Consider the following 23,148-nt stretch of genomic DNA (forward strand, 5'->3'; position numbering starts at 1 on the left):
GCTCCACACCAAAGATTTCAGAGCGGTAAACAACATAATAAAAGAATAAAACACCGTATTAAAACAATGAAAACATATTAAAAGAAACAGATTCCGAACTTAATAAACCGTGGCTAGTCACTCAAGGAGGTGACCAGTTGAAATAACAATGTCTTCAAGAGGCGCCAAAAGCAACACAACTTTGCCACCTGTCTGACCTCCAAAGGCAGGGAGTTCCACAGGAAGTGGGCCACTACACTGAAGGCTCTTTTCCTGGTGGACTCCAGCTGGACCATGGGTCCATGTGGACCAATGCCCTCTGATGACCTCAGTGACCAGGCAGGTTGGTAAGGGAGAAGGCGCTCTCTCAGGTATCCTGGTCCCAAGTTGTTTAGGGCTTTGTACACTAGCACTAATACCTTAAATCTGGCCCGGTAGCAAATAGGCAGCCAGTGCAGTTATCTCAGCAGTTACATGCTGAAAAGGGGCACCTCCTGGCAACAGCCAAGCTGCTGCATTCTGCACTAGCTCCAGCTTCCGGACCAGCCTGAAGGGCAGCCTCACATAGAGTGCATTGCAGTAATCTAGTCTTGAGGTTACCAATGCCTGTACCACTGTGGGCAACCTATCCCTGTCCAAGAGAGGCCATAGCTGAACCAGCGGAAGCTGGTGAAAGACACTCCGAGCTGGCAAGGCCACTTGGGCCTCCAGCAACAATGATGGATCTAGGAGTACCCCCAGACTACGGACCTGATCTTTCAAAGGGAGTGCAACCCCATCCAGAACAGGCAATGAGCCTATCTCCTGGACCTGGAAAACACTCACCCACAGGGCTTCCATCTTGCCAGGATTCAGCTTCAATTTAATGGCCCTCATCCAGCCCATTACTGAGTCTAGGCACTGATTCAGGACTTGCACAGCCTCTCCTGATTCAGATGTCACAGAGAGATATTGCTGAGTGTCATCAGCATACTGATGGCGTTTAGCTTCAAATCCCCTAATGACCGCTCACAGCAGCTTCATATAGATGTTAAACAACATTGGGGACAAGATGGTGCCCTGTGGCACCCCATAGCTCAATTGCCAAGGGGCCGAGGAACAGTCACCCAGTGTTACTCTCTGAAATCGGCCCCGTAGGTAGGACCGGAACCACTGTAACACAGTGCCTCTGATACCCATCCCACGGAGTCGATCCAGGAGGATACCATGGTCAATGATATCAAAAGCCGATGAGAGATCGAGCAGAATTAACAGGATTACACTCCCCCTGTCTCTCTCTCAATAAAGGTCATCCATCAGGGCGACCGAGGCTGATTCAGTCCCATAACCAGGACGAAACCCATATTGAAATGGGTCTAGATAATCAGTATCCTCCAAGAGCACCTGCAGTTGGTCCGCCATGACCCTCTCAAGGACCTTCCCTAAGAAAGGGGTATTTGCGATTGGATGGTAGTTGTCTAATACCACTGGGTCCAGAGTGGGCTTCTTCATAGGGGGATGAGCACATCCTTTTGGGAAACGTCCAAACTGTAAAGGCTGCCGTTGCACAAAACTCTGTAACATCTGAATCCATCTGAAACTTGGCAGGCTTGATCCCCTCAAAAGGGGCAACAATACCTGCAACTTTCATCCAATTTTACAAAGAAATTAAAAAGTTATTGGTAGTTAGCTTAAAAAAAATCAAAATATAAAGATGTGTAGCATAAAATCCCCTGGATATGAAATCTGGCAGGCATAGTCCCTCATGGGACTTTATACCTGCAAATTTAACTCAGTTCTGGCAAATTTTCCCAGTTCTGGGAAAAGGTTATAGTCATTTGTTGATTTTTAATGGTAGTCAATGGAAGGCATGAAGATCTGGATTTCTGAATTGAGATTTGGATTTCCAAATTGGGCTCCAAACCTAATCTTGTGGTTGATTCACAACTTCACTTGTTACAGATCAGGGAGGGGGATAACTTTCTTTACAAGGGTTCCCGAAGAATTACTGACAGGTTGCCACCAGTCAGGTTAAATCTCCTAGCATGTCCTAGTCTGTACAGCTGGGGAGTTAAGGCGTTCTGCTAAGGATCCCTTTCTTCAGCCTGCTTTAGGAAAAAAATAAAAAGACAACTGCTTTGTATTTTCTTGCCCAGAGCCCAGAAACACAAAACTTAAAAAAGAAACCTTGTGAAAATCCTAAGAACACAAGTAGTGTGCAGTCTTTCATATGGGGAGGGTTTTAGTGAGAAATTTCCCTTGAAAATAATGTAGCTAAATTTCCAAATATAAAAAGGAGTTTATTTGGGAAAAGGGGAAAACAGGAAGAACAAAGGAAGGCAGCAATCAAACACACATAATTTCAAATAAAATCAATAAAGTTATGAGTGTGCTATGAGATGACTGCTAGTATATCATGAGAAATAAATGAATTAAAGTCTCCTTTGAGTCTAAACCATCCACTGAACAGGCTGCCCTCTGTGTGTCTGCATGATTTACTACTCTTGCCTTGCCTCCTTCCAATCAGCCTCTGACTGGGGTGGGGATTCTGCAAAAATTACCAAATACTGAGTGCCAAATACTACCAAACTACCAAATACTGAGTACCATTGAATGTCAGCTGTCAGACATTTAATTCCATTGCAACTATCAAAAACTGTGAAATATCTGTAATTGAAGGAAAATGTCAAATATTACAATTTCATTGGATGTCAAATTCCAATATTAAAAAATGTCAGAATATTCAGAGACTATCTCGTGAATTTATTTAGCCTCAATTGTTCGCACCGGACAATTTGGGGGAGCAAATCATGAGAGAAAGACAGATTACAATCTAGTCTGAAATTACTATTTAATAATTTTGAAACGAATCGATGGGGAAGAGGCCATTAATATACATGCTGTTGAGAAATCTTATTTTTTCAGTATAAAACTGAAAAACATCATGTTTAGACTAGGAGGCCTTTTGGCTGGTGGACTACCCCGAGTGCTGGCATGTTTCTGGAATTCAGCTTAATGTATCACTGTTTTTCCTTCCCAGTTTAGAGCTGCAGAGCTGAGTGCTGGTTTTACAAGATATCCCAGGACCTTTCATGCTTGGAAGGTCACTTGACATTTTAAAAAAGGGCCTCCTTCATTCAGGAAGCTGAATTCCAGCTCCAACGCTGCTAGCTAGGCACAAAGAGAAAAGCAGCTTCGGAGGCATTTTTGTTCTGAAGCTCCGTATCTTGACTTTCTGCTATTATCCTCCTCCTCCTGTGTAACTAACACTGACCAGAGTGGGACTAATTCTTGGTTTAAGAGGGAGGTATCGAATCCCCACTTGTTAATCAATGAAGTGAGATGATAACCTCTGGGAAATTTCCCAAACTATGCTTTTCTGGGCTGCCTGTGACCAGTCCAGGGCACTTTAAATTGTCCCTCACTTTCAGTTTTCTATAAATATCCTCCCTAACAAAAGGCAGATTCATTTCAAACTGATATTTTCACGCAGTTCCCTTGGCCTGGACAAGCCATGTGTAATAATATGGGATCCCAAAGAAGAAAGAAACGCATATCCTCTTTTAGCATGAGATAGGCCAGGGCACTCTTCTAAAAATATATACTTCATCATCATAGGCATAAGGATACCTGATCTGTTATTGCCAAGTTAATTGAGAAGAGCTAGAAAAGCAGTTTTCTTTGGTCTTCCCCTTATTAGGGTTGCCAACTTTTCAACTGGCTTCTGTAGCTCTGCCTTTAAAAACAGCTTGATCTGCAGGAATTAGCAGGTGATAGTGCTTATCTCCAAGAGACTTTGACAAGCATCTCCCATTCATTCCTGCTGATCAAGCTGCTGTCAAAAGTGCTGCTTCTTCTCTGAACAGTTGGCAACACTACCATCCCTTCAACTTGTTCAGGTGCTGCCCCGCAAGGCAAGGCAGTATCTTGATAGCCCATCGTTGATAGCTCCCTTCTTCCTCTCGCTCAGGAAGTGTTAGGGCCCCCAAGTTGCTTAGCCCAAATTCCTGCAGCTGCCTCAGAACCATAGCCCAACCCATTCAAACCTGGACTGTCCACAACCTAGTCTTATGCACACAGCAGCCCTTGGTTCGGCCATTGAGCTGGGCTTTGAGCTAATTTCTCCACTTTTCCAACATTCTGGGTGGTTTACAAAATTATTTTCCCCTACCCCGTCTTGTGTGCGTAGGATGTGTAGGTTTTTGGTGATATATAAACTGGTTAATTCCATCCTGGAGTTCATATATAGCGGCTGTTAACAACCAGCGCACTCCCAAAAGGAACTAGTCTGCATACATTTTTATTCGTATGTGTTCAGTAAAAATTCTGCTATTTTGGAAGAAACGTGTGTGTGTATCATTGGGACAAATCTGCCAAGTTGTGCTGTGGCAAGGGTGCAGAACCTCTTTCAACCCAGGGGCCAAATTCCATTTTGGAGAAGCTCTCAGGGGCTGCATTCCAGTGGTGGCAAGACCAAAGGCAAAGGGGTGGGGCCAAAATGCAACCCCCCTGCCTATTTTAGCTTCAAGTTCTCATTGAGAGTAACTAAAACTTAGGAGAGACATTTCAACCTTTTAGAAGGGGGAAAAACTTCACAAAAGCTGGGAAACCATCAAACAACCAGTGTTTGGGAGAATAAGGGTGGAGCCAGGGGAAAGGGTATGACCTTCTGGGGAACCCCGGGGACCAGACTGGCAACCCTGGAGGGCTGGATTCAGCTCTCAGCCTGAGTTCCGCACCCGGCCGCTTCTGCCAATGTTAAAAGGTCCCTTAGAGACATGCATCTCTGAATGCCTATATGCACTAGCATGTTCAGAGAGGACATTTGTTAACCATTGTTCAATGAATGCTTGAGGGGATAGCTGGCCATACTCTTCCCATACCTATGTGCCTTCTGGCCATGTCCACACTGTTGCATATTGAACATTAACATGTATACAGTGTACTGGGTGACCGTAGGAGGTTTATGAGGCATTTTTCATTTAGAAGATCAGTAATGGCAGACAAGCTTCCCTGAAAGACAGCTAGCCCGTCACTATCCATTTTCTCCTAAAATATTTGGTGTATTTTAGGGTGCCCTCTTGGTTCACAGTGAGATCCAAGAGGCCTGGCCAGTGCTCTGAATGGACAGAGTATTCCCCCTAGACATGCCCCAGAATCCTGGCAGACATGCAGGAAGTCCTCAGCAGATGAGTTAATATGGAAAGGGTTCCCTGGAGGCCGAAAGTTTGAAAACCACTGTCCTAGAGTAACATTTCCCCACCCCGGAAAGATTGCTAGGTAGGTATAGGCTAGAAAATGCAGTGAGGCTGCCCCCATGTGGTCATCTAAATAATATACTCAATAATTATACTGATATTCCTAGAGAAATTTGACAGCATCACACACATGCTCCAACTTCTCTGATTGGTGAGAAGTCTCAGGGGTGCAGCGCTAGCTGGGTTTGGTTGCCTTTGGAAAGAGGTCACTGGAATCTTATGGTGTTCTATAATATTTGGGTTTATTTGCAAATATACAGTTTGGGCATGGGTGGAGGCACACATCTTAAACATTCCAGCAGACAGTCAAAGTCCACTGCTCCTACATCAGATCTCCAGAGAGAGGGAGAGATAGAGAGACAGGCAGAGAGATGGCACCCCCGAATCTCAAAAACCTAGCTCAGGTGTCTCTCCCCCCAAACTCCAGTCTGTTCCCTTTCACACACACACAGGTTTAGATTACATTATGCTTCCTTGGAAGGGGGTGAAATGCATGCTCCCTTTCAGGAGACTAAGGGCGCAATCCTATGCATGTTTGAACAGCAAAATGCCCTACAACTCCCAGCATTCTCCAGCCAGTTGTAGCGCTTCGTTCTGTCTCAACATGCATACGATTGGACCCTCAAGGAACATCTCTGTGAGAATAATTAGCCAGCCATCCTCCCTAAGATGTACCTGGCAACTTTACCAAGACTATTCACTGAGTCTCCAGCAGTATTTCTGGCTCCATTAACCCTCTCATGTAGAAACCCCCAAGTATTATAGTAATGATTAGCCTTAGAATGCCAGAAATGGAATCTGGGATGCAAACAATTCTTTGCATTCTGGAATAAGAACTACTGAATGATTATTGTCTTTGAAAAGCACTAAATGGGATCTGTCTTGCCCACAGGCAAGGCCTGCTAGAAAGCCTTTTCCAGATAGAGAATAGTATGTGTGTGGCAAGAGTCCCAGACCTTGTGACCTGGCAGCTATTAACACTGGCATCTACCTAGGAATGGTGAGGCGCTATGTTATGCCTCCCAGAGAAGAGGCCTGAACTCCTTCGGGGAGATGCCCAGCTACAGGAAGCAGATGGCAAACTTCTACAGGAACAAAAAGGAAGCCAAGTTTTGGAAGCAGAGGAATTTCAACAGGCGGGAAAACTTTCAAGATTGCACATGTCTATGGGTGGCTGTCTAATTATTTTCAGACATTTCTGTGTTCCTGGAGATGGGGAAACATGGGTCGTGTGTGCTTGGAAAAAAGAACAATCATATAATAACAGCAAACTGCATTCTCTGACTGACAGCCTTATATATCCAAAATGGAGGCAGTGGACTGTTGTCTGATATCAATGAGGTACTGGATGCAGGCAAACATACTAAAATTTCCAGACAAGTTGGAAGTTGTGTTTAAGATATGTGAATAGATCTTCAGCCTTTTATGGATGTAGTTACACTTCCCTTTAGGGAGCAGGTTCATAGTCTGCCATTGTTTCTGGAGCAAGCTTTACTTTTGGGCAAATAGGTGGCAGTTGTGACCAGAACTGCTTTTGCATAACTTTGGTTCACGCACCAACTATGACCTTTCCTGGTGAATGCACATCTGGCCACAGTTACACATGCTTTGTTTCTTCCAAGTTTGATTACTGTAACATGTTGCACATGGGGCTGCCTTTGAAGACTGTCTGGAAACTTCAATGAGTACAAAACATAGCAGCTAGACAGCTGACAAAAGTTTAAAAATATTGATTGTGTAACATCTCAATTGGCTCATATACATCGGCTTCCAATTTGTTATCAGGCCCAATTCAAAGTAATTAATCACTTGGGTCAAATATTTCCTCTGCTGATATGAACCTGCCTCCATTGGGCTGTGTGGGAGGCCCTACTCCGGGTCTCATGAGAGGTTTTGTTCGTGCGCAAGGAGGACAGAGCCTTTTCAGTCGTGGTGCTACGGAATTCCTTATCTTGAGCGATTCAGTTGGCTGTTTTTTAGCGCCAGTTAAAGACATCTCTGTTGAGGAGGTGTGGGCTTTTCGGTAATGCAGTTTATCAATCCCACGATAGCTGTAGTTTTAATTGTTCTGCTGCTTTTATGATTGTTTTTGTCTTTTAATTTTTTTAACGTATTGTTTAGAGTGCGATCCTACGCTTGTTTAAACGTACAGCAGTCCTACAACTCCCAGCGTGCCCCAGCCAGCTACGCTGGCTGAGGCATGCTGGGACTTGTAGGACTTTTTTTCTGCCTATAAACATGCATAGGATTGTGGCCGTAATGTTTTCATTGTGAGCTGCCTTTGTGGTCCTACTGCAGAGCTGGAAGATGCATTTTTTGCAAACGCCCAGGCCACCCCGCTGTCCCCGGACCGATTCTAGGCCCCGCGTAGCGAACCAGTTCCTACCCTTCCGTCGCCATCACAACGCCTGACGTTACCTCCCGCGGGTCGGGCTGTGATTGGCCGCGGGAGCCGGAAGCGAGGGCGGGTACTTCGTCCCCGTTGCCGCAGTGACAGGACCAGAGCGCTCCTAGGAGCTGGGAAATGGCGGCGGCATCATCATCATCGTCGTCGCGTCGCTCGCAGCAGCATCATCACCACCCTCACCCTCCGCCTCATCACCCGGCCCAGGCGCCCGTGTCGCCGCCGCGGAGTCCCAGCCTTTCCCCCACCGGAGCCTCCCCTCAGCCGCGGCCCACTCTGGCCGGACCCGAGGGCGAGGCCCCCGCGAGCAGCGGCCGGGAAGGGGCGGCGGCAGAGAGGCCTTTCTCCGCGGAGAGTGTCGGCGAGGGCGCTGCGCCTCCCCAGCCGCCGGGCTCCGGGGCCAGCAGCGCCGCCAGCAGCAGCAGCAGCTCCGGCTCCTCGTCGTCTTCGTCCTCCTCGGCTGCCTCCAGCCCGGCTGCCGCTGAGAGCCCCGACCCGCCCCCTCCGCCGCTGCAGCCGCCGCCTCCGCCCGTGGGAAGCGGCGCCTTTCGGGAGCTGCTCGAGGCCTGCCGCAATGGGGACGTGACCCGGGTCAGGCGCCTGGTGGATGCCGCCAACGTCAACGCCAAGGATATGGCCGGGCGGAAATCCACCCCTTTACACTTCGCTGCAGGTGAGAGTCCGGGGGGAGGCGCAGGGGCAGCATCAGGGGTTGGCACCGGGAGGCAGCTGCCTGGGCCGCGGGGCGGGGGGTGCCGCCAAAGCAGACCCCTGCTGCTGAGGTGAAGAGACGACCACATATGGCCGAGGGCCGTCTGGGATGAGTGGGGCCAACTCCTCTGCTGCGCCCCTGCCTGTGTGGGTGGCAGCATCAGTACCTCCTCTCCAGACTCAGAGGGCAGGTGGCATGGGGCAGCTGCTGCTCCGTTGCAAAAGCCAGCAACTGCGTTATGATGGCAAGGAACAGCCGCCTCAGATCACATATATTTCCCTTTCCACTGGGAGGTTCAGTAAGAAGGATCGGGCTCAACCAGGTTGCCCAGAGAGTACATAAATGAGACAAAGTTGTGACTGCTACTTCCAAGAGCAGCTTTTGTTTGCTTTCTCACCCTCTGTCTCTGGGCTGCACCAGTGCCCACTGACACACTGCCCCGGGGAGCAGGTGTGTGAGCATTAGGAGGTGGTGGTTGCTGGCTTTGTAGGGCAGCCACCTCCCGCTTTCACTTGTTTTCCCATTCTTTCTGGGTGGTACACTGGGGAGGATTGGGCCTAAGAGAGCAAGAGGTGGCGGCAGCAGTGACTGCTCCTTGGAAGAGTAGCCGGTGCCTCTGCCCTCCTTCTCTCTCTGAGGATCGAGCCTTTCCAAGAGTAAATGTTAGCCCTGCCCAGTCACTCATCTTCTCTCAGTGGCACAGCAGGGAGAAAGAGTGAAGATTTTACCAGCAATATTGCTCAGAGAGAATGCTAGCCCACAGTCTTTCTGTGGGCTACATAACAAGGAGGATTGGGCCCACTGAGGGGGCAGGGGGAGGACAGGGAGCCCTAAACTTGTGTGAAATTTCCAGTTCACAGAAGAGAAGGGGTTGTTGCAGCAGCCCAGTAATATAGAGGGTGTAGTGTTGGTTATATATGATACACTGATAAGTTGAAGTAGTACTTCTGGAGGTCTTAAAGTGGTATGGGAGGCTGACTTAGGTGTATCTATATCAGATGTAGATTGGGAAGCAATGTGGAGCAAAGCTCCCCTGAAAACAGTTTTGGTCTCCGTAAGACAGTCCATGCTCAAACTAATACACAGGTGGCATTTAACACCAGTAAAGCTACACTACATTAATAAAATATTCAACCCACTGTCTTGAAAAGGATGCAGTGAATGAGGTACTCTTATTCACTTGTAGCGGTCTTGTCCCTTTGTTAAAAACTTCTTGGAAGGCAGTATTGCCTCAAATATTGGAAATAACATGTTAAATTATATCATATTATCCTCCTTGCTCCTTTTGTTGATATTTACAAACACAAATATTCTCCAGAAGATCTGGTCACACACCTGTTAGCAACGGCAAAGATGGAGATAGCAAAGACTTGGAAAATGCCCTTGGAATAAACAGTTGGAAGTTGATTTACAATAAATGTAGATACTGCTCCTACAGAAAAGTTGACTCTTGGAGCAGCAGTAACAACAACAAAATAAAAAGTTGGTTAGCTAGAGGAACAACTTAAGTAGGATGGATTTCTGGTGACATAGTTCCCTTTAATTTATTTTATCAATAAAAATGTCTTGCACCCTACACCACCTGTTACTCAAAGTTTTCTCTGGAAAGACACACAGCTTATTTCATGTAACACCTCTGAATTTATTTTCTTGGCATAGTGGTGGTATAACAGCTGATACTTCAACTTTTTGAAATGTACATCTAATGTGCAGTGATATTTTTGTTAGATGTTATAAGTTTCCACATTCTTGTTATATGTACATAGTTTGAAAATCAAATAAAATTCATTTTTAAAAAAAGATGGGGTAAAATGGCAATATGATTTCTTGAGTTTGTGGAAGAGAAAGGAAGCACTTTCATGAGTCTGCTGCTTTGATGTTGTGCTACTCATGTGAATAGTTTGGCTACAGTGGAAAAGTCGCTGAAGACATCAAGACTGGATCATTGCTATGTGTTCTGTGTGGGGCTGTCCTCATGGTCAGTAAACTACAGCTAGTGCAGAAGCAGCAGCTCAGCTGTTGCTGGGAGCTGACCCTCTTCAGCATGTAACTCCTTCGCTGAGAACTGCACTGGTTGTCTGTCTACTAGTGGGGCAGGTTTAAGGTTCTGTTACTGGTATACAAAGCCTGAAACAACTTGGGAGCAGAGTATTTGAGAGAATGCCTTCTCCCTTACCAGCCTGCCCCTGGTCACTAAAGTCATTGGATAAGGCGCTCCTAGTGGTTCTGCATGGACCTGTGGTCCATTTGGAGTCCGCTCAGAGTGGAGCCATAGTAGTGGTTCCCTCTCTGCGGAACTCCCTGCCTGCTGATGTTGGGCAGGTACCGATGTTGTTTTGTCTTCGGCATTTGCTGAAGATGTTTCTTAATTAAACAAGCCCTCCCTGATTGACTAGCCATGATTTTATTGTTAAAATTTGATTTTAAATGTTTTAATGTTGTATTTTGATTCTGTTTACTTCTTTTCTTGTTCACGGCTTGGGAATTCTGTTGGATGTAGAGTGGTATATAAATATTGTAAATAAATAGATTGTTCACACAAGCAGTTATTCGTGGATGTGAATGGCTAGTTGTGAGAACTGACTTAGAGCGAGCAGTGTTTGCAGCTCCCAGCTGGGTGTATTCTTGTTGGCAGATTTTGGTTTGCTGCTGTGTAATGTGAGAATAGCCCTAATATTCACAGCACTAATGCTTCTCTGTTCTCTAAAGCACTGTTTATCATAGTTATAATTATGAAGATTTTAAGGTTTTCATGAGAGACATTTCAAAGACAGATCTACATCATATACTTAAAACTGGCTGTAAGGGAGGGTGGTCACATATCTAATCCAAATCTCAGTGCTTGTCTTGCCAAGCCACAGTTCCCAGGATTCTTTTGGAAAGGCATATCAGTTGTTAAACTATTTTCATTTATTTAAAATTATTTTTAGCTATTTAAGGGTGGAACCCTACCAAGGCAGCATACAAGATAAAAGAAACAGTACAAAACAATACAATTCAATGAAAACAGTGATTACTTTTTAAAAGAACAGTGGCCCAACAATTAGAAAAAGACCAACAAACCAGTATAAAACCAGTATGTTTGTATTAGACCCAAATGCACAGATTTATCTTGTGCTGTTTGGGTGATATCCAAAGATATGAGTGGACTATTTGGATAGAGTCCAAAGACTCCCCCCGCCCCCCGTATGCCCTCATATTTGCTCTGATAGGCACCACAGCCCCCTTGAGCAGACTTTGGGGATGTGCAGGGGGTTGCAGTGGAATGGGGAATCCATTCCAGCAACGGTATCTGGATTTCACTCTTTGTGTTGTACATGAATGTGGAAGATAATTTTATTCTAACTGTATATAAGGTGACAGGATTAGCCCTTTTAATTCTCTCACATTTATTGTTGGGGTGATAGTTGCACTGTAGTTATTGCTTGACTAGTTGCTAGGTCAAAGATTCTGTAATTTTCTCAATGTGAGGATGACATTAAGAAATCAGTCTTCTAGAAGGTATGGAGGTCCATGTTTTGCTGTGAATGAATATTTCTTCAGAGTTAGGGTTTGTTATGGTGATGTGTTGGAAAATGGTGTAATTAAAGTAGGGATGGATGGATTCCCTACCTGCTGGCCCAGGTGGGAATCCACCCTTGGCGGGAAGCAATCCGTCCCTCCCCCCGGAATCTGTCCAGGCCGGCTCCACTCCGCGGCAGTCCTGCAGAGGCGGCTGCCAGGTCTGCATCACTGGCGATACAGCCGGCCGCCATTGCCACGCCGTATCGCTAGGCTAACTCCTGACGCAAATGGCGTCCACTATGCCATTTGCGGCCGTAAAGCTGTTAGTTTAACCTAAATGCAGCCATTTACGGCTGCATTTAGGTTAATCTAACAGCTTTACAGCCACAAATGGCATTCACTACGCTATTTGCGTCCTTGTTTTTTCATGCGATAGGCTACACAAATTATATTTACTTAGATATTTGCATATCCTATCGTGTGAAAAAACAGGGATGCAAATGGCGTAGTGGACGCCATTTGCGGCCGTAAAGCTGTTAGGTTAACCTAAATGCAGCCATTTATGGCTGCATTTGGGTTAACGTAACAGCTTTATGGCCGCAAATGGGGTAGTGGATGCCACTTGTGTCCTGAGTTAGTCCAGCGATACGGCATGGCAATTGCGGCTGGCCGAATCGCCAGCGATGCGGACCTGGTGGCCGGCTCTGCAGGGTTGCTGCATGGAGGAGCTGGCCCGGATGGATTCTGGAGGGAGGCAGAGGTGAGTGCCCTGTTCCGCCACAGACTCCGGAGGCCAGATTCTTTGGAATCTGGCCTCATTGGGGTCCGTGGCAGAATTCTCCACCATCCCTAAATTAAAGTGTGTGAAGCAAGAGAGTCTGTTAGTCCACTCTGCACAGCAGAACAAGATTATTTACTATAGGTCTGTATCTGGCCTACTGAGGAAGAAAAAAGCTCCAACAGGCTTAAAAAAATATTTGAAAGTGAATGTAAATCCTAATTGGGGGGAAATCTGATCTTTATATGCAAGGTAGATTTCCTCCTTCAGCCCTGAGGTAAAAGGAAGCCCTGTTTGATTGGAAGATTCTCTGTTACTATTAGGGTTGAATGATTTAGAATTGCTGGGCCATGACAGTCAAGCTTCTTGTGCTAATAGCCTGATACGGTTTATCAAAGGTAATTCAGTTCTCTGAGTAGGTCAAGCTTTTCTTATATGTATGTCTTCTCCTATTGATGTATTTCTGGGAAGCAGATGAATGACTTTAAGTATTAAAAATGGGTTCCTTTACTAATACACTTGGATTGAACAGTGATGCACTTTTGCCTGTGTTAACACAGGTATGTGTCATATGTATACCAGTCTTGTATTTAAGCACTAGCCTGGTTGGTCTGCAGGTGAGTGAACAGGCTGATGGAGGAGGGACGGAGTGTTTCGTCCCTCCTTTGCATCTGTCATAGAAACCAAATAGGCTGCTAGAAGAGGGAAGACTCCTCCCTTGCATAGAAATGCAACTCTCTCCCTCTGCTGGTCACCAGCAGGCTAGTAAGTTTTTGTAGGCTAGTAACTTTTGGGGACTTATTTGCAAGGCTGGTGTACAGAGTCTCTGCACCAGGATCTTAATTGCTATTAGCACAGATGTTTGATAACATAACACATTTTAAGATATAAACATGTATCTAGTTGTAGTCTTTAAGGCATGACTTGTTCTGAGATGTCAGTGATTTATCTTGTGTCATATGAGTGTCTTGGCACTTTTTCTCATTGAACACTGATAAAACATTGCTGTGTTTCATTTTATATTTTTTGTATCATGAGACTGGAATCTGCAAGTATGTGCAACACCAAGAAGGGCATAGTTATTATCCTCATAATGAATACAGCACATTTCTGCTTCTGAAAACACTCTGACTATCTGAGCTAGCCTTCCCCAGCCTGGTGCAGTCTTGAATGATTCTGTATAGTTTGCAGTGTTGCACATTGAAATGAAGGCAAAGTTGTTTGTTCCTCTGTCCTTTATCTCTATTGCTGTGGGCAGATGGAAGCCTTGCCTTACAGAAAAAGGAAAAACATAATTGACAAAGAATAATCCATAATTTCATGTAAAATACAGTGGACTCAGTATCCCATTGTCTGGGTTATGCTCTTTTATGCAGAAACATTGGAGATTTCTTCAGTATGGAATCTTTAAATCGGGCTCATCCTGAGGATCGACTTTGTGCTTTTGCTCAATCTCCTAAAAAGTTTGCTGGCAAGAGACAATTAGGCAAACTGTAAAATAAGGAAAAACTTCGGCATGCCTAAACTAGACAGGAGTATTATGGGGGCTGTATTCTGGTAGTCTGTATGACACTTTTGAAGATGATCACATGGCTGTTTTAATTTTTAAAATTTTAGATTTTGTTTTTGTTTTTAATGTTTTATGATATTGATTGTAAGCCCCTTTGGGAAAACTTCTTGTTTTGAAGGGGAGCTTAACAATTGATAAATAAAGGCTAGTTGGAAAATCCTGCACAGATTTAAAATGTATTGTGCTTTTCTGAAATGAATAAAAACAAGGCTTACATATCAAAGGTATCTCAACCCCACCCAACACTTTCTGTCATCCTAGATACATGTTTCTGTTCTTGTCAGCAAACTGGAGTGAACTTGTAAAGGCTTGTATAATTCTTAATATTTGCTGTGCTAATCTAGAGCTGTGATTTTCAAACCTTGTTCCTGGGAACCTTGGGTAAGGCAGAAGAGGAGAAGTCCAGGCCAGGGAGTTTGCACCATCAGCTGTTGAACAGACCTTCAACCAGCCTCAGAGAACTATATTCTGGTGGTGTTTTTTTCATTCGCTAATATTTGTTTGTTTCAATACTTAAAAATTGTGAACCACCTTGGGTGCCTTGGCAGAAAGGTGGTATAGAAATGTATCGGATGAATGAATGAATTAATTAATTACATGGTCTATAATGGTGGACAAACTTTCCTGAAAGAAAAACTTCCCTTGCAACTTTAAAGGTCATTAAAAATGTGATGCAGGTCCCATTGGTGCTTACACTTGCATTACTTTGAGGAGCTTGACTTGGGCTTTGCGCTGGCTGGGGTAACCAGAAGCTGCAAGACAGCATGCAAAGTGACTATGCCTCTGTACCAGCTTATCTTTGTAGGATGCTACATGTGCTCCCTATTCTTTGAGGGTAGTATTCATGAATAGGAAGGGTGGCGTCTTTCCTCATATGGAGAGAAGAGATGCTCTATATCTCACTGCCCAATCACATGCTTATTCATTTTGAGGGGATCCTGGTTGGAGATGAATAGCAAACTCTGGGCAGTGAGCCATACCGCCTCTGCACCTCCATTAGCTTCGTCACATCTGTAGGGCTTGCTGCTAGTGCAGCAGGAACTAGTGCTTCTGAAAGCAACCCTAGAAATGAGTGAGCCCGGTTGACCTGCTCCATTCTGAAAAGTAGTGTTTCTGTTCTTTCTGGCTGCTTGAGCAAGTGCTAGCTTTCTGTTGTGTTAGTGGTGAGTGCCACTAGTGCACCGACAGCATAGGGTACTTCCCTCTGAGTCTTAGTCACAGAGATTGTTCATTGCTAAGACGCTGGGAAGGAGGCAAAGAGAACCGAGCATGCTTCACTAGTAGCATGCATATTCATTCCTCAACCTAGTAGATCTAGCAAACTTTTGTGTCTGTTTACCCACAAGTCTTTGCATACTTATGTGCTGATCGTATGCATGTTTATTCCAAAGCAAGTCTCATTGAATTCAGTGGTGTTATCACTGGTAAATATGCACAATCACAGCCTAAGAATCCATCGTATCAGCTGTGGTTAAGTTACTAATTTCTGCACCTCTTCCCCCATCTTCTACAAGCCTCTTAGCATCTTAAAAAGAATGCCCTGTGACCAGAGAGAGCGAGAGCAAGCCATGCTTGGAACTTTGCTCAGGCTGCCTCAAGGCAGGAGTCACGTAGCCAGTGTGGTGTAGTGGACAGAGCGTTGGACTTGGACTGAGCAGAACTGAGGTTAAATTTTCCCTCAGCCCTGAAGCTCACTGAGAGACCTTGACTGGTCACACACTCAGCTTAATCTACCTCATATGGTTGTTGTGAAATAAACCTTGGGGTGCATGTGTGCTGCTCTGAACTCTTTGGGGAAGGGATGGATCAAAATATAATAACTAAAGTATTCCCTGCACAACAGAGATGACTGGTTTCTTGGGAGGGCATGGATAGGCACATGATTTTTCTCTTTCACTGCCCCCTTTTTAAAATCCTGGTTTCTTTGCTAGCTCAGTCTAGCAATTTAACAGTAGGAAAACTAAGCAAGATTTTTTTCAAAATTGCTATTCCTCTTTCAAGGTAGGCTTCTCAGAAAGAGGTGGCCATGGCTCTGCTTTGTGTGTGTGTGTGTGCTAATCCTGCATGCAAACAAATAGGAACCAGTAGTTTTAAGCCTGCCTGAAAGAAATCCTTGTTGCCTCTCTGCCTTACGACTCTCTTGACAAGAACTGGAAGCTGCACTTTTTCCACTGCCCAACTATCAATACCTTGATGTCACTGAGACCTCTCCATGTTTGATAACAGCGTGTGGCAAGCCTCAGGTGAGACTGAATTGCTACACAAAAAACCTGCTTCTCTCTGCTGCTGTACACCAGCTCAGCTTGCTCTTGTGGTACATGTACGCATGCCTGTAAAATACCCTGAGAATGCTGATGGTTGTTAGAAAGTTGGTCTTGGTCATTGTGGATTATTGCTGAAGGGCGACGGACCCCTCTTCATTATTGTATAATTCATGGAAGACTTGGGTATGGGAGGGGGCTTGCAAGAGGAGGAGGAAACACTGACTGTTAGCTGATGAGAAGATTTGTGGGGTGCTCACATAGCTGTGACTAGAACTGGTGGATCATAACTCTGGGATTAAGGTTGACAAATGTGGATCCTGGAATATTTAAGATGAAAGACAAAAATGCATTTTAGGGAAATTTGGTGTATTCTGTACTTCTAGGATACCTGGAATGCTCATTAGGGCCACAAATTACATATTTGAATACAACTTTAGAGTTGGGCTTCCTGTTTGATTGTATCTGTCATATTGTGCTCTGTGTATATCATTCGTTGAAGATTTCATGTATCTAAGTCTCAGCCTATGTGAAGTGCTTTTTTGAACTTCTATTTGCTCACTTTGAAACATGTTTTTTGTATGCAGTTACAATTTTACAGATTCTTTTGCACTACTTTGTAGTGTTTCTGAGCAATCAAAATATGTGTATGTATTTGTGTGTGTGTTTACTAACAGGTTAGAAATAAAAATTCAAAGTCAAATTGAATACTAGAGAATTTAAACTATGTTCTTGGATTAATAACTATTTTGATATCTGTACTGGGCTTGTCAGCCTTGAAGGAGAGGGATCTGGAGATCATATCCACAAAGAAGGTATATGTTGTGAACTACCGAGAGAACTTCAGCTATTGGGTGGTAATAGAAATGAAATAATAAAATAATAATATACCGTATATCTCATTACTGAGTGTTGTAAATGTAGGGAGGTATTAATGCTATTATTCAAGCTGCTGGTGGGATCTCATTTTGCTATAATGTCCATCTTTACTCAATCATGTTCAGAAAGGTTGACGTTGGACTGTAACAAGTGCAAATAACAGCAGTTGGAACAACCGCTAAATGGAAAACCTGCCTCATGAGACAAGACTGGAAATTAATGGGCATCTTAATCCTAGTTAAAAGGAGGTGGGCTGTGTAGGGAGATCATTAGTACTCCACACTTGTGTGTTGTTTAGGTACAAGATATTTAGTGTGAAATTTAATGAGTACAAATTATCATTTTGTATTCAGGCTGAAATTGTGGATAAGCAGCATAATTTGCCACATAATCTCAGCAGCACAGAACATAATGCCTGCCACAGCCTCAGAAACAATGCTGACATAGTCAAAGAGGCTGACAAAGGAGATGCTGTGCTTATCATCAACATGTTAGACTATATATGAGAGGCTAAGGCAGTTTTCCCAAACTCTAGAGGAAGTTGTCTTTGCACACCATTAAGGAATTCAAAAAAGAACTATGCAGTGTCCTGAAGAAACTTGCCCTAGAAGCACAGAAGCAAAAATACGCCCACTCACTCAACACAGGAGCTTCAAGAAGGAGCCTTCTATTTCAGCCTTTCCTGACCTGCTGCCTGCTAGATGGGTTGGACCACAACTCCCATAATTCCCAGCCAACATGGCTGTTTTCCCTGTTGGCTGAGGATTATGCGAGCTATATTCAAACACATCTGGAAGGCAGTAGGGCAGGGAGGGCTGTTCTGTTCACTGCCCAAGTTCCAATCCCAGATTCCCTATTTCTCAAGCAATGGGATTCTCACAGCAGGGGTCTTGGTCTATATAAATTCGAAACTTAGGCCCTTGCTATGAGCACTCCTAGTTATTTGCAGGCTACTGTAGACCTCCTGAGTACTTGGCAGTTGTTTGATAGTCTTACAAAAAATACATTTCTGGCCCCATGAATATAGAAGCCCTATACCCTAGCACTTCTCAGAAATATGGACTATAAGCCATCCAGAATGTTTCTGATGCCACAGTCCTCCTGGCTGTTCTGCTTTGACTTTGTCCTTACCCACATTGTTTCAGATTTGCAGATTGTTCTGAATACCTCCATGGCCACGTAGTATGCCTTAGAACAAATGCCATCCTATACCCGAGGTACATCTATGAAACCGTCATCATCTGGACCCACGGGAAGGAGGCCTTTGAGAAATTCTTTCAGGATTTTGACAACTTGCAATATTAACCTGAGCCTTGACTAGTCTACACAGCAGGTTCACTTTCTGGACACTACATGATCCCTTGCCTACAGTCAAGGTCTAAGGTTTATAATTGCATTTGCTCCAGTTCTTAGGACTGGAGTAAACACTGGCAGAATTTACATCAAATGTTCTTAAAATAGAGGAAGTGAAGAAATAAATCTAGTCAGGTCCAGAAGAGCAAGTGACAGAGCACCAAGAGCACCCCTGGTTGCGACTTAGTGTATCGTGAAAAATTTGCAGCCTGTCCCGGAAGATGATGGTTCTCTCTCAGAGGCCTTGTGTGAAAAGTGTGTTGGGGTTTGAAAACAGCAGCTGCTCACTTGGAAGTTGAACCACCTAATAAGAGTACAGACTCAGGAAATAACCTCTGCAAAAATACCTAGTGCCGGTTCTGACTTTGTATCATGGAATGCAGCAACATGAGTAACATCATCAAGGTCTTACTAGCATATCCTTTAACGTGTTATGCCATCATGTGCCAGCAATGCCCTTCCACCACGTCCATAGGCCTAATTAGACTGTTGCTACACAAAAGAATAAATTGATACAATACAAATTGGACATTAAAAATGGTAACACTTGGAAATTGCTGGGTGGGGGGCAGAGTCCTTCAGTCTCCCTGGACACTCTGTAATTGACTTGAAAGTTGCTGTATTTCAACAAAAAATATTTCAAAGGTTGAAGCTGGCAAGTTATTGTCAAATCTGCAAATGAATTCTAGCAGTCAGGCTCATTAGAGATTGAGAGTGTCTATCTCACTTCAGAAAATACTTGTTCCTTATCAAGTGTTCTATGTATGCTTTCATCTTCACAGGTTCATTACTGTTGGGTCACCTCTGTACTGATTGAATCTTTTAACCGTAGAGCGCAAATTTAAACAAGATCTGTAGTAATGTGATATATTCATCTCTTGCATTGCTGGGCTTTCAGGCTTCACTTTGTAATACACCCTCCAACCACTGCCCTTCTGTGTCTGTGACCTGGTTTGCATGATCAGAATAAGCCACTGTGGCTTATTTAAGCCACATTGACTTATTTAAACCATGATGCATGCTGGGCTGTTGTAGGGTTATTGGAGGGTTGTTTCCCCCTCTAACAAACCATGCCGCTTGGGTTTGGACAACATGACAAGCTGCGTCCAAGCGATGATTATGGTAATCACGCCCTGCATGTGCTGTGATTTAAAAAAGCCAACATGGCTTATTTTGATTGTGCAAACTGGCCCTGTGTGTGTGTATCTGCCAATTGAAATTAACCATGAAAGCGTATGAGATGATGACCTGATTCACATGACATGATAGCCCACCATGGGTTAATTTACTGCTGTGGGTTGTCATGTAGTGTGAACTGAAGCGGCAGGGGTGGTTGTTGTCCTGCGAATCAGCTCAATAACATGAAAGCTTATGAGACAGTAAATTAGTTACTTAAAGTTAAGTCAAAATCTTAAAGACAGAGATAAATAGAATAAATTAAACGCCTTTGGGTATAGAAACACATCTCCTTTAAAAAGTTATTCTACCTAAATTTGATGTTCTTTAAAAAAAATCTGTGTCAAATGGAAGCATGTAGATGTTTTTCAAAAGCTTTTACTTAATTATGTTTCAAGAAACAAGAATATTTCCGAATTGAAGTATATAAGATTGAGTTTTTCCTTTCATTTTGTTTTTTAAAATTGATTTGCTTGCTTCACTTATGTAAATGTATCTATACAATTAAACAGTACAAATAAAATGTAAAATGTATTAATTACTTAGAATGTTTTTGTTTCATGCTTTATAGTTCTTATTGCTGACACTTATGTTGTAACCTTTAGATATATTAGCGTTCTCAGCCTCGCTGTGCAAATGATCATTGTAAGGTGTCTTATAGTTAAATTTTGTCATGTGAACCGGTTGGTTCACGACTGCCGACTTAGTCACTGAACCTTTATTAGCATGTACTAGAACCAAACTAGAACAACTTCAGTTCTAGCTGAATCTGAACTACATTCAAACCAAAAAAAGGTAATGCTTTGATTCCCTCCCCAAAACTACATCTATGGTAAATGTGCCCTTGCAATTTGTTTCTTTGTCTTTTGCTTTAAATAGCAGCCATAGGAAATCCCTGCACTGAACTGCACTGTGGATCCAGGGGTGGTTGTTCTCCCTCCTACTCTGCAGTCCCTGATGAAAATGCTTCCCCGCCAGCTGCTATTTCCCCTGGGAGGGAAGCTGCTAAAGTAGCAGTGGCGGGCATGGCGGCGGGGGGGGGGATTCCATTTGGATTGTGGTGTGAGGGAAAGGGTTAAAAAACCTGAATTTGTGCTATAGTCTTGATCCAGATTGTGTCCTCTTGTGAGTGGTTTTTAAAAACTAACTACTGCTACACAGATACCAGTGCAAAACCATATTTAATTATGTAGTTTGGCCCACAGAGTAGTAGGAAAGAGCTACACCATCAATAAGATAATAGTATTGTGTCTTCAATTTATTAAGGTGGCTAAGTCCATCTTAGTTTGCTGTACTCCTGTACATCATGTACTAGCATGGAATATATGTAATTTAGATTAAACATTTGTGTAAAACATTTTAATGGTTTAGCAAAACTGATTTTTTTTGCAGGTTTTGGAAGAAAGGATGTAGTGGAACACTTATTACAGACAGGAGCCAATGTCCATGCTCGTGATGATGGTGGACTGATACCTCTTCATAATGCTTGTTCTTTTGGACATGCTGAGGTAGTTAGCCTCTTGCTGTGTCAGGGTGCAGATCCAAATGCCAGGGACAACTGGAACTACACTCCTCTGCATGAGGCTGCTATCAAAGGCAAGATAGATGTGTGTATTGGTAAGTGCATCTTTTTAAAAGATATCACTATGGACCAATAATTGTATGGACCCATAATTATCCTGCAATAATAGCAAAAGCACATTCAGATGTTCCAACAAGAAGTCTGTACAGGCCTCTTAATTTCAGTTTATATATTTCAAAGGAAACTATACACCCAGTGCCTTATCTGTAACTAGAATATTACTAAAAGAACTAAAATATTACATAACACCCTGCAATTTGCAATCATAGAACTAAATGGTCTTTTGTCTAGGAGTGTTATAGCTAATATATGAAACTGAGGTGCTACAAATTAGTGATCAAGAGACAGACAGAACTTACTATTGTCTATTGCTGCTTTGCTGCTGCCACACTATTCACAGCAAAGGCAGCATAGATATTATAGTTTGAATATTGTCTAAGGATGTAATCCTACATCCTTAAATGGGCGATGCCCATAAGCCTCCAAACTCAGAAGCTTACAGGCATCCTATGCAGAGCGGGACGAATGGTGGAGGCGATCTTCACCTCCGTGCTCCTGCTGCTCTGCATTTTGGCTAGATGGGCTCTTTCGCCCGTCCAACTGGGATGTGTTGAAGTGGGAGGGAAGGAGGCTGGGGAGGCCTCGGGATATGTCGTATCCCAGCTTCCCCAGTCCCCTCCCTGCCCACTGGCACATCTCCTTTACCCCCTCTCCAAGGTTGCTACTGTAGTTCTCTCTGTGCTGGCTATGAGGGGGAGGGGGTGGGGAGCATGGATTCCTGGATCTGCAGTTGAGGCGCTGCCTCCGAACTTGGATCCAGGAATCTGAATTATCCTGTGGCCCCCAAGACTCTGTCTAGGGGCCATAGGACTGCTCTGTAAAATCCACAGTTGGACAGTACTTTTATTAGGACCAATCAAAATGCCACAAAAGATTGTGTAAGCTTTGGAGTTTTTCAGAACTCTTCATCAGGCTAGGTAGTAGAACAAACAGGGGATGGAGAAGGAACAGAAAAATCCAGAAGTTAGGCCAGATGTTGTGGCCATGAGTTCTGTAGTTTGGACCCAGTCTCTCAAAATGGAGATTGCAGACTGAATGAACATTGGTAGGTGTTGCAGGTACCAGAATGCTAGGTGTAATCAGATATGTGCAACATCTATCAGTGACTAATCCATTCAGTGCATATTCTCCATTTTGAGACTGGATTCAAACAACAGAACTCATGGTCACAACATCTGGCCTAATTTTTGGACTTTTCTGTTCTTCCCCATACCCTAGGTTGATCCAGGATCTGCCTTCTGCAAGAAGAAGGGCTCTGCTCATGGAAGGTTCCACTGCCTGATTTTGGGGGATCCCTCCCTGTCCAAACGGCTCACCCATTCAGCAGGGTCTCGTGACTCTCTGTGTAGCATTTTCAGGGGGCTGGAGGGGCTGCCATGGAAAGGAGGGGTGGGGAAGTCCACTTTCTCCAGCGCAGTTGATCTACCTTAAATCTGGATCCAACTCCCTGTTTTGTTTAACCACGTAGCCTGATGACGATTTCTGGAGAATTCGAAAGCTGGCATAATCTTTTGTGGCATTTTGGTTGTCTCTAATAAAGGTATTGTTCAACTGTGGATTTTGAATGTTGTCTGATAAGGCTGTGTTGCTTACTAGTGTTCTAGTGGAAGAAGAGAACAAAAAGTGTGTAAGATGGCTATACTCCTTGCTTCT

At 44.0% G+C, this 23,148-nt stretch overlaps 1 protein-coding gene across 3 annotated transcripts in view; it reads left to right on the forward strand.

Annotated features, from left to right (window-relative positions):
- Positions 1-7,329: 7,329 nt before the first annotated feature.
- Positions 7,330-23,148, forward strand: part of TNKS (tankyrase) — a 114,844-nt gene continuing 99,025 nt past the window's right edge. For all 3 annotated transcript variants that reach the window (XM_084835058.1, XM_084835059.1, XM_084835060.1), the window contains exons 1-2: positions 7,330-8,293; positions 21,246-21,470. In XM_084835058.1, coding sequence (XP_084691184.1) covers positions 7,741-8,293; positions 21,246-21,470 — 778 coding nt within the window. In that variant the 5' untranslated portion in view covers positions 7,330-7,740. The remainder of the gene's footprint in view (positions 8,294-21,245; positions 21,471-23,148) is intronic.

Source organism: Heloderma suspectum, chromosome 2, assembly GCF_057233095.1.
Source record: "Heloderma suspectum isolate Gila_16-S chromosome 2, 16-S_ref, whole genome shotgun sequence".
Lineage (NCBI taxonomy): Eukaryota > Metazoa > Chordata > Lepidosauria > Squamata > Helodermatidae > Heloderma > Heloderma suspectum.